Here is a 13,856-nt window from a genome sequence, read left to right on the forward strand (position 1 = left end):
TGTGTGTCCTGGGGCTGAATGTTTGATAGGAAGGTCTTGACATCAATGAAAACACTTTAAAGTGTCACGCAAACTCTGAGAGGAAGAAAAAAAACCTCGGAGGAAGGAAGAGAGAAAAAAGGAAGGAAGGAAAACAAATAGAAAGAAGTAGAAGAAGAAGGAAGTGAAAGAAGTGTTTTCCTTCCTTTCTGAGCTTTAAACGTTTGTTCAGAGGACGCGTTTCTACGTCTGTGGGTCAAAGGTCACCGAGCTGCTCCTAATGGTTCCCCTCCAGCTGGAAACCAGTATGAAATATACATCACACACACACACACACACACACACACACACGCACACACGCACACACACACACACACACACACACACACACACACACACACACACACACACACACACGCACACACACACACACTGAGGAAGTGGTTAATATTGATGAGGGATTGTTTGAAAGCTGCTGATTTATTAATCATGTGTTAATGAATGAATCAGAGCAGCTGTTAGCAATGCTAATTAATTCCGCTAATGCTAATGAGCTAATCACTGATGGATTATGTTTGTCCAGACCTTCACCTTCACCCTCACCTACTGTCTGCCAACTAACATCACATGTTTATCAAACTTCAAATTAAATCAAAATATTCAACATGAACTTTAACCTTTAACACATTTTAACCAACATGATGATGATGATGATGATGATGATGATGATGATGATGATGATATAACCTCTGTCTCCAGGATAAAAACTAATTAACAACAACAAAAATAACAAATATCCTCCAAATCTCCTCTTTCCAGATATTGGACGTTTACTGCATCAATGATCCTGATTAATCACACGTTTAAATTAATCATAAATGTTACCATTAATAACTATACAGTAGGTCCTAATGTATGGGCACCACCAGTTTTGGGGACAAATTGCGATGAAATGCGCAATCCGGATCCGAACCGGATGAAAGTTGGTGAGTAATTTTAGAAACCACAATATAACTGGATCAAACTGAATAAAGATTGATCAATTGCAGACAGAGACATGAGTTAATATAATAAAATCTTCCATTACGTGAGGTCTATCTTTGGTTAAAATTCAGTCAAAATATGTAAAGTACTTTTGGTGTAATCCTGCTTTTTTGTGTGTTTTAATATTGTAACAGGTACTATTATTGTTGTTATTGACTTGTAAATGTATTGTCATGCTTGTATTTTAATGCCTTTTTACATCTTGGGCAGGGGACTACAGATGAAAAATAGCCTTCTGGCTAATTCTGGCTTTTTTAAACCATGTTTGTTCATGTGTTATATGAAATTGCAATGTCCCCTTTCAAATAAACCAATCTAATCTAACCTGCTAACAAACAAACAAACACAAATAAACATAGAATAAAAATGAAATCCACCATAAAGTATAGAAACACTTTAATCTACAAAAAGACGATGATTTACACACAATCATGAACTTAAACATGATTAAAGGGGACTTGAAATGCTAACAAATGGATATATTCTGATTAATTGATTATTAACGTTTGTTACATTGTTAGTTTTGTATTTTTTTTCATTAGAGCAGTGATTCCCAAACTGGGGGCACGCCGGTGACATCATGACGCGATTGGGGGGGGGGGCGCTATAATGGCCTTGCTGAACATTTTTTGCATTTTATAAATAAAGAGCTTTACTACTATTCTAAAATACAGGATTGCAAATTTTGCGTTATTTTCATGAGATTTTAAGAAAAATAGTCAAAATTATGATTTTTTTATTTTTTTTTTTTAAAAGGTCACTTTTTTTTACCCATTTTTTAAAAATTGTGATGGGGAAGGCGGACCTAGAGTTTTTCATTCTTCAGAGGAGGGCGCAGTAGAAAAAGTAAATGCAAAATTTTTGAAAGATCTAATTTTTTTAAGCCTGCAATCTTCCTTTTTATTTGTGATGTCACTGGTGGGAGGGGCCATTGTTCTGTGTCTGTTATTAACCATAACTAGAAATGCTGTGATATCAGGCTGATACTTGCCTAATACACCGATAATATGCTGAGTCACTTCATGTCAGAAAGGTGCACGACTCAGTGCAACACAGAGAACAAATACTGATATATATATCAATCAATATTTGTGGTAAATAAAAATATATATAAAACCTGTGTGTGTTCATGCATTAGAGGTATTGTTACAAGGTATTCGAGATCGTCAAATATCCAGATCTAAGTACAGGTTTGGAAAAAAGTGGTAACTGCATTACAAAAACACTGGTATAGTGTAATTAACACACATTGACAGCTTCACTGTGTGTACTGAGACTTCCTCTGCTTCATCTTTAAGACAAACTAACCAGCTGCTAAGCTCAGAGATATTGTGATATTAAAATGTCACAAGATGTATCATCAAGGATATGAATGGAATCGCGATCGACTAAACAACCAAATTGTTATTGTTTGTTTAATTTTCCCACTACGGTTTTTTGTTGTTGTATTGTATCGTATTGTGGACTTAGTGTATTGTCCCACCCCTCCTAAATGCTAATGCTAACAGCTAATGTCCAACACCCAGTCATTGATTTGTTGAACACACTCCCTCAGTGCTTGTATCAGGTGAAAGCCCCTGGAAGTATAGAGATGTAAATGTGTGTATCGTCTGCGTATGGGCGGATAACGAGGAACGTTTAAACCATACAGGCTTCAGACCGGAGCCCTGAGCTGAATGACATTTTGTAGAACGTCGCTCAGGGGTTTTGTTTAACTTCTGAGAAAAAGAGGCCCGACACAATGCATGATGGGAATTGGGATGATGTCACACTTGTAGAAAAAAAAGCAGTTTAAAAAAGAGACACAGGAGGTCGAGTTCTTCTAAACATGCATTTAGGAGAGAATGAAGGGATTCAGGCAGCTGCTCACACACACACACACACACACACACACACACACACACACACACACACACACACACACACACACACACACACACACACACACACACACACACACACACACACACACACACACACACACACACACACACACACACACACACACACACACACACACACACAGAGAGAGAGAGCAGCCATTGAAACCTTGACATTGTGGCGCCAAAAAAGAGACTAAATGTTTTTTCTGTCCCACTGAGACATTATTCCATTTATACCCCTCCCTCACACACACACACACACACACACACACACACACACACACACACGCACGCACGCACGCACGCACACACGCACACACGCACACACACACACACACACACACACACACACACAGAGTCATTAATGACAGAGGTTTGAGCTGAAGAGTGACAGACAGCTCGTTAAGATCGCCATCATGCTGAGGCCCGGACCTTGTTAGAGCAACACACACACACAAAAGAAGGACACACACACACACACACACACGCGACAACAAAACACACTCACACACTTTAAAAACACACTGGGAGTGTTTTTTCAGACATGCTGTGATGAAGTCGAGGGCTTTGTCACTCATACTGAATGAAGGTGTGTGTGCGTGTGTGTGTGTGTGTGTGTGTGTGTGTGTGTGTGTGTGTGTGTGTGTGTGACTCTAAAGATTATAAACCATAAAAACGAGCAGATTTGATGTACTTCCTGCACCTCTGAGTGTGTTTGTGTGTGTTTGTTTGCGTGATGATAATCTAATAATAATGATGATGATTTATCGATGAATGTTGTCTAACTTTGGGACCGTGAAAACGGTCACAGACGACGACCACTGACCAACTGATCAACAGACGAACGCGCTCACAAACCCCCAGAACGCGCTGGGAACAAAAGAGGAGAGAAAAAAAGCATTTTTTTCTCTTTTTATTTCCTTTTTATGACTAATTTAATGCAGATTTTGATTTTTCCGATTAATATTAATTTTAATGTCTAATGTTCTGTCTGTTTTCACATACAATTAGCTCATTTCTCATGTCTAATTTCATGTCATTTTAATTTCATGAAACTCATCTAATTTTCTCATCTGTCATTGTCATGTCTGATTTCATGTGATTTTTATGTTTTAATAAAACATATTTATTGAATAAATGTTTTACTTGGTTTTTTCTCTTATATTATTGTATCATTTGCTATCAAACTTTAAAGCATTGTCATATCTAGTCTATGAATTTGATGCTGGAGAACAGGGGTGTCAAACTCATTTTAGTTAAGGGGTCAGACAGAGACAATAATCAAACAATAAATGACAAACCTTGATTCCTTGATTTTACAACACATTTTTGTGAAATTTAGAGGATTTTTTTGTGTTTGCCTGTGAAAAAATGCTGGGTTTTAGGAAAATAATTAAAGTTGTTATTGCCACAATTTGCAATGATTATAAATGTCTGAAACTATTTAATACAGGCATGAGAAAATTGTTTACCTCTGCAAATATTGTGGAGTTTTATTTAATTAGTCAATTATGGATACATTTACAGTCATTCATGTTTTCTCTCATTTTACACTTTCTACTGCGGGCCATGATAAATGCTGCAAAGGGCCAGATTTGGCCCTGGGCCTTGAGTTTGACATATGTGTTTTGAACACTACTATATATTTTTTTTCATGTTTTTATGCCAAATCTTATTTTATTTCCATGTCCTTATTAATGTCTACTTATACGTATTCTTTATGTCATTATTAGAACTCATGTCAGATCGAATTTCATGTAATTTCACACAATTCTTACGTCTAATTAAACCTCTAAATTCTACACTGTTTACACATGGTCACGTCTGGTTTCATGTCAGCAGACAGAGGTGTGGTTTCCCCTGAGAATAAAAGATTTTAATATCATTAATTAACCATGATACACATTTATTTCATGTCATGAATCCCTTATGTAGAGTGTGAGAGTGTGTGTGCGTGCGTGTGTGTGTGTGCGCCCACGCCTGAGATAAATTAGAATAAAATAATTTGTAACCATTTAATATTATTATTTTTATAAACGGGTTTTAAGAAATATTATTTCATAGTATAACATTTAATAAGACTATATTTTTTTTAAATATTATTTTACACAATCAGAAAAACAAGTCACACCCTTAAAAAACAAATATTAAGTGTTTGCATGAATTTTTACGTCACACAGAGTTAAATATAATGTAATGTGTGGCCCAGGGAGGAGTTTAATGTTTGTTTGTGATTTGTTTGCTGCTGACGGTTTACAACAACAACAACAACAACAACAACAACAACGTTTGTGCTTTGATGTCAATAAACAACAGCAGCAGCAGCAGCAGCAGCAGCGAGGTGAAGCTCACAACATTTAACAACCATTTTAAACTGTCATTACACAGATATAAACGATATACAAAGGTTAGATGCTTTATATCAAAAAAAGATCAAAACACACACACACACACGCACACGCACACACACACTCTCTCACTCTCTAATTGGATTGAACCATCAGGGGACGTCAATCAAATGTCTTTACAAACCAACCTCATGAAAAGCCATTATGTACACACAGACACACACACACACACATGCACATGGACACGCACACTAATTATTACTTGTTGGTACCTTGGTAGATCTCCTGACACCTCCAGTCCTGATAAATGTTCTCATACTCAGTGTGTTACCGTGTGTGTGCGTGTGTGCGTGCGTGTGTGTGTGTGCACACGTGTAAATGGGATAAATCATCTTTTGTGTCTGTGGATGTGTAAAGTTGTCTTACCAGAGTCCCCATAAAGAAACAACTACGGTGTTTACACACGTTCATCACTAAAGAAATTAAACACTGTGGATTGAGTCCAAAAATGTGTTTGGATTACATTTATGGAGCAGCTCAGTTAAGTCAGGGTCTTAGATACAGTCCCCAGTTGTGTGTGTGTGTGTGTGTGTGTGTGTGTGTGTGTGTGTGTGTGTGTGTGTGGACATCCGTCAGTTCACACAGTTACTGTTGGGGAAAAATTATCTCGACCATTTCCAGATTCCAGGAGCTCTTTTTGTGTTTTGTAAAGTTGTCATACCAGTGTCCCCATAAAGAATAAAGATTGGTGTTCACACACATTCATCACAAAATAAATGGTGTGAATGGTCCAAAAATGAGTTTAGATTACATTTATGGATCAGTTCAGTTCAGTCTGGGTCTTAGATACAGTCCCCAGTTGAAACACAAACCAGAATGTGTGTGTTAATGTTAACGTGTGTGTGTGTGTGTGTGTGTGTGTGGGAGGGGTATAAATCTGTTCACACAGATACTGTTGGGGGAAAATTCTCTTGACCATTTCCATATTTCAGGAGCTCATTTTGTGTCTGTGGATGTTGTGTAAAGTTGTCGTACAGTTTTTAACATGTGTCCCCATAAAGAATAAAAAACCGTGTTTACACACTGTCATTACTAAAAAAATAAATGGTGTGGATGGCCCGTAACTGTGTTTGGAATACATTTATGGAGCAGTTCGGTTCAGTCTGGGTCTTAGATACAGTCCCCAGTTGGAACACAAACCAGAATGTGTGTGTGTGTGTGTGTGTGTGTATGTGTGCGTCGGGCCACCTGCTGTGTGTGTGCCTGTTCAGCTGCTCTCCCACTGCGTCTGCCGCCAAATAATACTTCATTAAAATACCAATAAATACTCCAGAAATCACTCCAACGCACAAAGAAACTTAATTAAAATACCAATATGCAATTAAGTCGCTCTCATCAGCCCATAAATACACATCTTCATTAGATCCCAGGCAGGAGCCAACTTCAGCGTCCAATGAGGCGCAGTCAAAGGAGCGGTTTGTGTTTGTGCAACATCCTCCTCGCCCTGTGAGTGTGCGTCACTGTGTGTGTGTGTGTGTGTCTGTGTGTTATTTACATGGTAATAAGCCGGGGGTCGCTCTCTGGAAGTCTCTCTCCTCCTGAAGATGAGATCCGTTCCATTCTTCGCCCGTTCTCGCTCTCACAGCTGGACTTTTGTCTCTCCTCACCCTCTCCTCGCCCTTCGCTCTTCTCTCTCGCTCTTCATCCCCTCGTTGTGGCGGCGTTTGGCTGGCTTGGAGGAAACGGGGCCTGAGTATGAAAGTATGAAAGTATGAAAGGTGGAAGCTATAGACAGAGCTGAATGGGCTGAAAGACGCGTACGCAGTGCCCGATCTGTGTCTGTGGGAGTGATTTAGGATGAGTGACACGTCGCTGTTTGACGATTGAATGTAAAATACTTTAGAGATGAATAAAATGCTTGTGTTTGCTGAATTCATTTTCCCAAAAAAACACCTGAAAATGGGAACCAACCAGATCAGCAGATACAAGTGGAGCTGATAACAGAGCTCCGCCCCTTTACCGTTATTTACTAATCTAACCAAACACGTGGAACTAATGGCTACATGCTAAGCTAACCAAACATGTGGGACTGATGGCTACCCCAAACATGTGAGACTGGTGGCTACATGCTAAGCTAACCCAAACATATAAGACTGGTGGCTATGTGCTAAGCTAACCAAACATGTGGATAAGTCAATAAATGCTAAGCTAACCAAACATGTGGGATTAGTGGCTACATGCTAAGCTAACCCAAACATATAGGACTGGTGGCTATGTGCTAAGCTAACCAAACATGTGGATAAGTCAATATATGCTAAGCTAACCAAACATGTGGATTAGTCAATATATGCTAAGCTAACCAAACATGTGGGACCAGTGGCTATGTGCTAAGCTAATCAATCATGTGGAGTGGTCTCTTTATGGAATTCCTTCAGACTCAGAGATAGAACATTTTCCATCTGAAATACGTGGAACACAAAGATTCATCTTCACGTTTCCTTCTCCCTCACCTTAAAGATACACAACATGACACACAACACAATACACAACATCACTTGTCTTTTGTGATCAAACTAATAGTTGTAATAAATCATTGTGTGTGTATTTGATGATGATCTTTGTGTTTTTCTGTGTGTAGGAGTATCAGGATGAAGAGAAAATCACACAGGACGTTACAGCCTGCCTGAGGGCACGTGGTCATAATGTTTGGCGAGTCATGTGACCCTGCGTGTGATGACCCAACACATCTGATTTCCTCACAAACAGAAAGCAGAAACAATCAGGACTTGAAGCGTCGCTGTCCCAGAGTTCGCCATCGCCGCCGTTTCATTACCGCCGCGCCGACATGTGGCGTTCTCACCTGCCAGGAGGAATAAATTGGTCCTCACACGTAACCTCCGCATCTCCATCCCAACCCCGTTCCCACGGCAACCGCCTCCACACGGACCACATTATTCCACTTTGTCACCTGGACAGAGCTGTCAGTCATCCTGTCACATGATGGAGCACAAAGAGTAACCAGAAAATAACCTACGGAGTAATGAGAATAAAGCTCAGGAGGAATAATAACTAACTAAATAACTAACCAACCAGCTAACTAACCAGAGGTGAAAGTTATAGATTACAAGTACTCACATTACTGTAATTGAGTTGTTTTTATGGGTACTTGTACTTTTTTTGAGTATATTTCTAAATCAGTCATTTTATTTGTACTTAAGTAAGTTTTAAAAGAAGTAATTAGTCACATTTCTACACCCAACCATTAGTGAGTAAATTATTATACCTTAAAAATTATCAGCGAACATTGTGAAACTACAAAAAATGAAATGACCAGACAACAATCAAATGCATCACATTATTGACGACCAATCAGATGAAACGTAATGCACGGCACCAAAACTGCATTGAATTAGTTATTTTCTCAGTTTTAGAGTTCTTAAATGTAGTTCAATTTAATTAAAAAAATAATTAGTTCAAATTTAGAAACAATAAAATTTAGAAAATTTTAATTTTAAAAACTAGTGCAGTGCCTGTAGGAAGTATGTATTGCTATAGAAAAGTGGGAGGTTCAGTAGCTTTTTCATGGATGGCCAAATGAAATTATGTTTGAAGGTGGGACGTCAGGTCAGTTAGAACATTAGAAAACTGGTCCCACCTCTACAGTGATGTCATCAGTTAGAAATAATTCATTAGCCAATCACTGCACACCTTACGCCAGAACCAATCACTGGAGAGCCCACCCCCATGCCCCACCCATTTTGGAACATTGGAATATTAGACCAATCTGACGTTGCACACCCTTGAACCAAGCAGCAGACATGTTGAAAGTCTCAGCTCAGTTCAAAACATTAAAAAAATTATGGATGCACACACGGGCTGTTACAAAAGTTTCAGATTGATCAGACACTACGTCAGGGAGATATTCGCTGCACACACATCTACACACATACAGAACATTCGTGCTTTTATAGATACTGTAGATGTAGTTCATGAATGTATTTTTTTTAATTGAATTAATTGGTGTTATTTTATTTTAAAAACAAATTGTACATTTTTAGAAACCTTTTATTTTATAAAAATGCTTTTGTGGTAAAACAAATAAGCTCCAATTGTGCTCGACTTGGTCTCTTCCTTTTTAAGTTTCTACATGTTTAGTGAATGCAAGGGAACCATACCAAGATTTGTTACCAACAATAAACAAAAGTACCAAGTAACTTTTCCTTTGGGTACTATTTAATTGAGCTACTTTTTACTTGTACTTAAGTATTTTATGTATGACTTACTTGTATTTGAGTACAATTTCAATCAAGTAACAGTACTTGATTGTGGAGCAGTGCAGGATGTTCTGACTGGTGCATTCTATGATTATTTTCCACAGACCTACATGTTGGCTGGTGACGTGCTGACGTGGTGACGTATCGATCATTTCCTGTTTACGCTCTACCGCTGCTTGCAGCGCTCTACTACTGTGTTCTGCTAACGCTAATCAAACTTGTTGTCATTGATATTTTAGCCTTGAAAACACTTGTTTTAATTTTTTACTGTACAGTTAAACGTACGAAGGTTAAGTAAAAAGCAATCTCGCCTCTTATAGGCAGTGTAATCTCCTTTAAACTTCCTTTTGTCCTTAGCTTAGCTTAGCTTAAATTTAGCACCTATGGCTTCTCTCTCCTCCCCTCCGCTCTCCTGCCCGGTGTGTCAGATGTTTAGTTACTCCTCGTCCTCCTTTAGGGACAATGGTAGTTGCATAAAGTGTAGCGTACTGTTAGATATGGAGGCGAGGATCAACAATCTGGAGAAGCGGTTCCGCACCCCTGATACCAAAACCGAAGCTAGCAAGCAGGACCTAGCCGGTGCGGACCGTGCTAGCGCTAGCTTAGCCTCCCCCCCGGCCAGCAATGATTGGGTTACTGTCCGTGGTAAGCATAAGTGAAGGTCAAAAAGCCGCTCGGGACACCGCCATGTTCACGTCTCAAACAGGTTCTCCCCCCTCCGTGAGGACAACACACTCACCGGGGAACAAACTCTGATAATTGGCGACTCCATAGTGAGAAACGTGAAGCTAGCGAAGTCAGCGGGCATCGTGAGGTGCATCCCAGGGGCCAGAGCGGGCGACATAGAATCAAGAGCTCAACACAGCACAGAGACTGCTTTAGTTAAAGTAACTAATGATCTACTCTGGGCTTCAGATGAAGGACGACTCTCAGTGCTGGTTTTATTAGATCTTAGTGCAGCTTTTGACACTATAAATCACTTTATTCTACTAGAGAGATTAGAGAAATTACTTGGAATCACAGGGACTGCCCTAAACTGGTTTAAGTCCTACCTATCTGATAGGTACCAGTTTGTACACGTGAATAATAAGTCTTCTGTGTACACTAAAGTAAGCTACGGGGTTCCTCAGGTCTCTGTGCTAGGTCCAATCCTCTTCTGTATCTATATGATCCCCCTTGGTAATGTTATGAGAAAATACTCTGTTAACTTTCACTGCTATGCTGATGATACCCAACTGTATGTATCAATGAAGCCAGGTGAGACAAATCAGCTATCTAAAGTTGAGGCCTGTCTAAAGGACAAATTTTCTTCTTAACTCAGACAAGACTGAGGTCATTGTACTGGGCCCACGACCCTGAGAGAAACCTATGCTAGCCTAACTGCCCTAGATGGCATTACTCTGGCACGAAGCACAACTGTTAGAAACCTTGGGGTTCTATTTGATCAGGATTTATCCTTCAACTCTCACATAAAACAAACTTCAAGAACTGCCTTCTTTCATCTCCGTAACATTGCTAAAATCAGATCTATCCTGTCTCAGGGCGACGCCGAAAAGCTAGTCCATGCATTTGTTACCTCTCGACTGGATTATTGTAATTCTCTTTTAGCAGGCTGCCCGAGCAAGTCGCTTAAGACACTTCAGCTGGTTCAAAATGCTGCAGCACGTGTACTGACTAAAACTAGGAGAAGAGATCACATTACTCCTGTATTAGCCTCTCTGCATTGGCTTCCCATAAAATATAGAATAGAATTCAAGATTCTTCTTCTCACTTATAAAGCCCTAAATGGACAGGCACCAGTCTATCTCAAGGAGCTTGTAGTGCCATACAATCACCCCAGAACACTACGCTCTCAAAATGCTGGACTACTCATTGTTCCATTTGTCTCTAGAAGTAGTATAGGAGGAAGAGCTTTCAGTTATCAGGCCCCACTTCTCTGGAACCATCTACCAACCACGGTTCGGGGGGCAGACACCCTCTCTACCTTTAAGGTTAGGCTCAAAACATTCCTCTTTGGTAAAGCTTTTAGTTAGGAACCAGCTCATAGCTCATAGTTAAGATGCAATAGGCATAGACTGCCGGGGGGGGGGGGGTCTGGCATGCTCGGTTGGAGAGAGGTTGGAGAGGGCGTTAAGAGAGAGGTCATTTAGGTTAGAGAGGGACCGGAGAGGGTCCCATTCCTCTTTCAAACACTCCCTCTATGTCTGCTTCTTCCCTTGTGTGTTTGCTCCTGTACTCCTTCTGGCTTTTGTCTTGCAGGTCCGTGGGATCCTCAGTGTGGAGTTACAGAGTCTCAACAACTCTGTCTCCACCCTTTCCTCTGCACACACCCAACACAGCATAACGTGGATGGCTGTTCATCATAGGAATGGGATCCACACAAGGTTCCTGCTGCTTAACAGAAGGTTTTCCTTGCCGCCATGATGAATTCATGTTGAGTGTGGGATACCTATGTATGTGTATATACGTATATATGCATATGTGTGTATCCATAAAATGAAGAGTCCGTCCTTAAGACTGCTCTACTGTAAAGTGCCTTGAGATACCATTGGTTATGATTTGGCGCTATACAAATAAAGATTGATTGATTGATTGATTGATTGTACTTGAGTAGGATAAATAAGTACTCTTTACACCTCTGTAACAAACTAACTAACTAACTAAAAAATTTAATTATTCAGTTCAACAGTTGGTAGAGGTAAGTTACATGTAAACTTGGTAAAGATTGCAGTTCAAGTAAAAGCAGGAAGTGGGTGAAAAGTAACGTGTTAGTCTCTCAACAGGCCTCACAAGCGCCCCCTGGTGGCCGCTAATGGAAACACAGCACAGCTTCATTATCTTCTCCCACGTCAGAAACAACCTTCACCCCTGAGAACGCCACATGTAAAGAGTGTGGGGACCTGATTATCGGCCCACATGGACCAGCCGCCATCCTACGGGTCGAAACACACCTGAACACACACACACACAGGTCTGCTTTATTCCCGGGTGTCAGAGGAATATTGAAAGTGTGAGGAAATAACAAGGGACTGACTCATTTAATTTGACTGCTCTGTATGTGTGCGTGTGTGTGTGTGTGTGTGTGTGTGTGTGTGTGTGTGTGTGTGTGTGTGTGTGTGTGGGTCCATGACTTTATGGAGCAGGCTAACATTAGCTTTTTATTCTTACTACTTTTCATTCCTTCAAACGATTGCACAAACGTTTTTGGCAGCACTTCACTTTTCAACACTTTGTCAAAGTCACGGTCCATGGGCAGGACTCGGGACCATGTAACATCCACTCTAGGCCCACAACAAAAATGACGTTATACAAGGAAAGTGTTTAAAGATGTAATCCAATATAGTTTTTTTACACTCTTTGTCACAGACGTAAAGCATGGGTTAGCTTGGCATGTAGCAACCAGTCCCTAATGTTTGGATTAGCTCAGCATGTAGCGACTATTCTCACATGTTTCGATTAGCTTAGCACATAGTGACTAGTCTCTAATGTTTAAGTTAGCTTAGCGCGTAGCAACTAATCCCACATGTTTGAGTTAGCTTAGCACGTAGCAACCAGTCTCTAATGTTTAGGTTAGCTTAGCATGTAACGACCAGCAATTACATGTTTCGGTTAGCTAAGCATGTAGCAACTAGTCCCACATGTTTGGGTTAGCTAAGCATGTAGCATCTAATCTCACATGTTTGGGTTAGCTTAGCATGTGGTAACCAGTCCCACATGATTGGGTTAGCTTAGCATATAGCGACCAGTCTTTAATGTTCAGGTTAGCTTAGCACGTAACGACCAGTCTTTACTGTTTGGGTTAGCTTAGCATGTAAGGACCGGTCTTTAATGTTTGGGTTAACTTAACAGGTAGCAACCAGTCCTACATGTTTGGGCTAGCTAAGCATGTAATGACTGGTCTCTAATGTTTGCTTTAGCATGTAGCGACCAGTCCCACATGTTTGGGTTAGCTTAGCATGTAGCGACCAGTCCCTAATCTTTGGGTTACGTCAGGCATGTAGCAGCCTTCCTGACATAGACAGACTCTCAGCTTTATCAACATTGAACTAATTAGCATTTGTGTGACAAAGGCTTTCACGACACCAGTTAGAGGGAACACACACACACACACACACACACACACACACACACACACACACACACACACACACACACACACACACACACACACACACACACACACACACACACACACACACAGTCCATCTCTCCCTGACGTGATAATCTGACTCATTAAACACAGGTGTGAAGCTCATTTGTCGACTCTTTTCTGGAAAAGATAAAAATAATGTAATTACAGCCATCAGTCCCACTGCAGGCAGGAGGCT

At 40.2% G+C, this 13,856-nt stretch overlaps 1 protein-coding gene across 3 annotated transcripts in view; it reads right to left on the reverse strand.

Moving 5' to 3' along the window:
- Positions 1-13,856, reverse strand: part of prkd1 (protein kinase D1) — an 82,281-nt gene that overhangs the window by 67,375 nt on the left and 1,050 nt on the right. Inside the window, exons 1-2 of one of the 3 annotated variants that reach the window (XM_028437198.1) lie at positions 8,115-8,244; positions 6,810-7,003 (exon numbers count right to left, since the gene is read on the reverse strand). In XM_028437198.1, the coding sequence (XP_028292999.1) occupies positions 6,810-7,003; positions 8,115-8,206 (286 nt within the window). In that variant the 5' untranslated portion in view covers positions 8,207-8,244. Of the gene's footprint in view, positions 1-6,809; positions 7,004-8,114; positions 8,245-13,856 lie in introns of those variants that run through there. The other 2 variants (XM_028437199.1, XM_028437203.1) reach the window with 2 other exon arrangements.

Source organism: Gouania willdenowi, chromosome 22 (genome assembly GCF_900634775.1).
Source record: "Gouania willdenowi chromosome 22, fGouWil2.1, whole genome shotgun sequence".
NCBI classification, from domain to species: Eukaryota; Metazoa; Chordata; class Actinopteri; order Blenniiformes; family Gobiesocidae; genus Gouania; species Gouania willdenowi.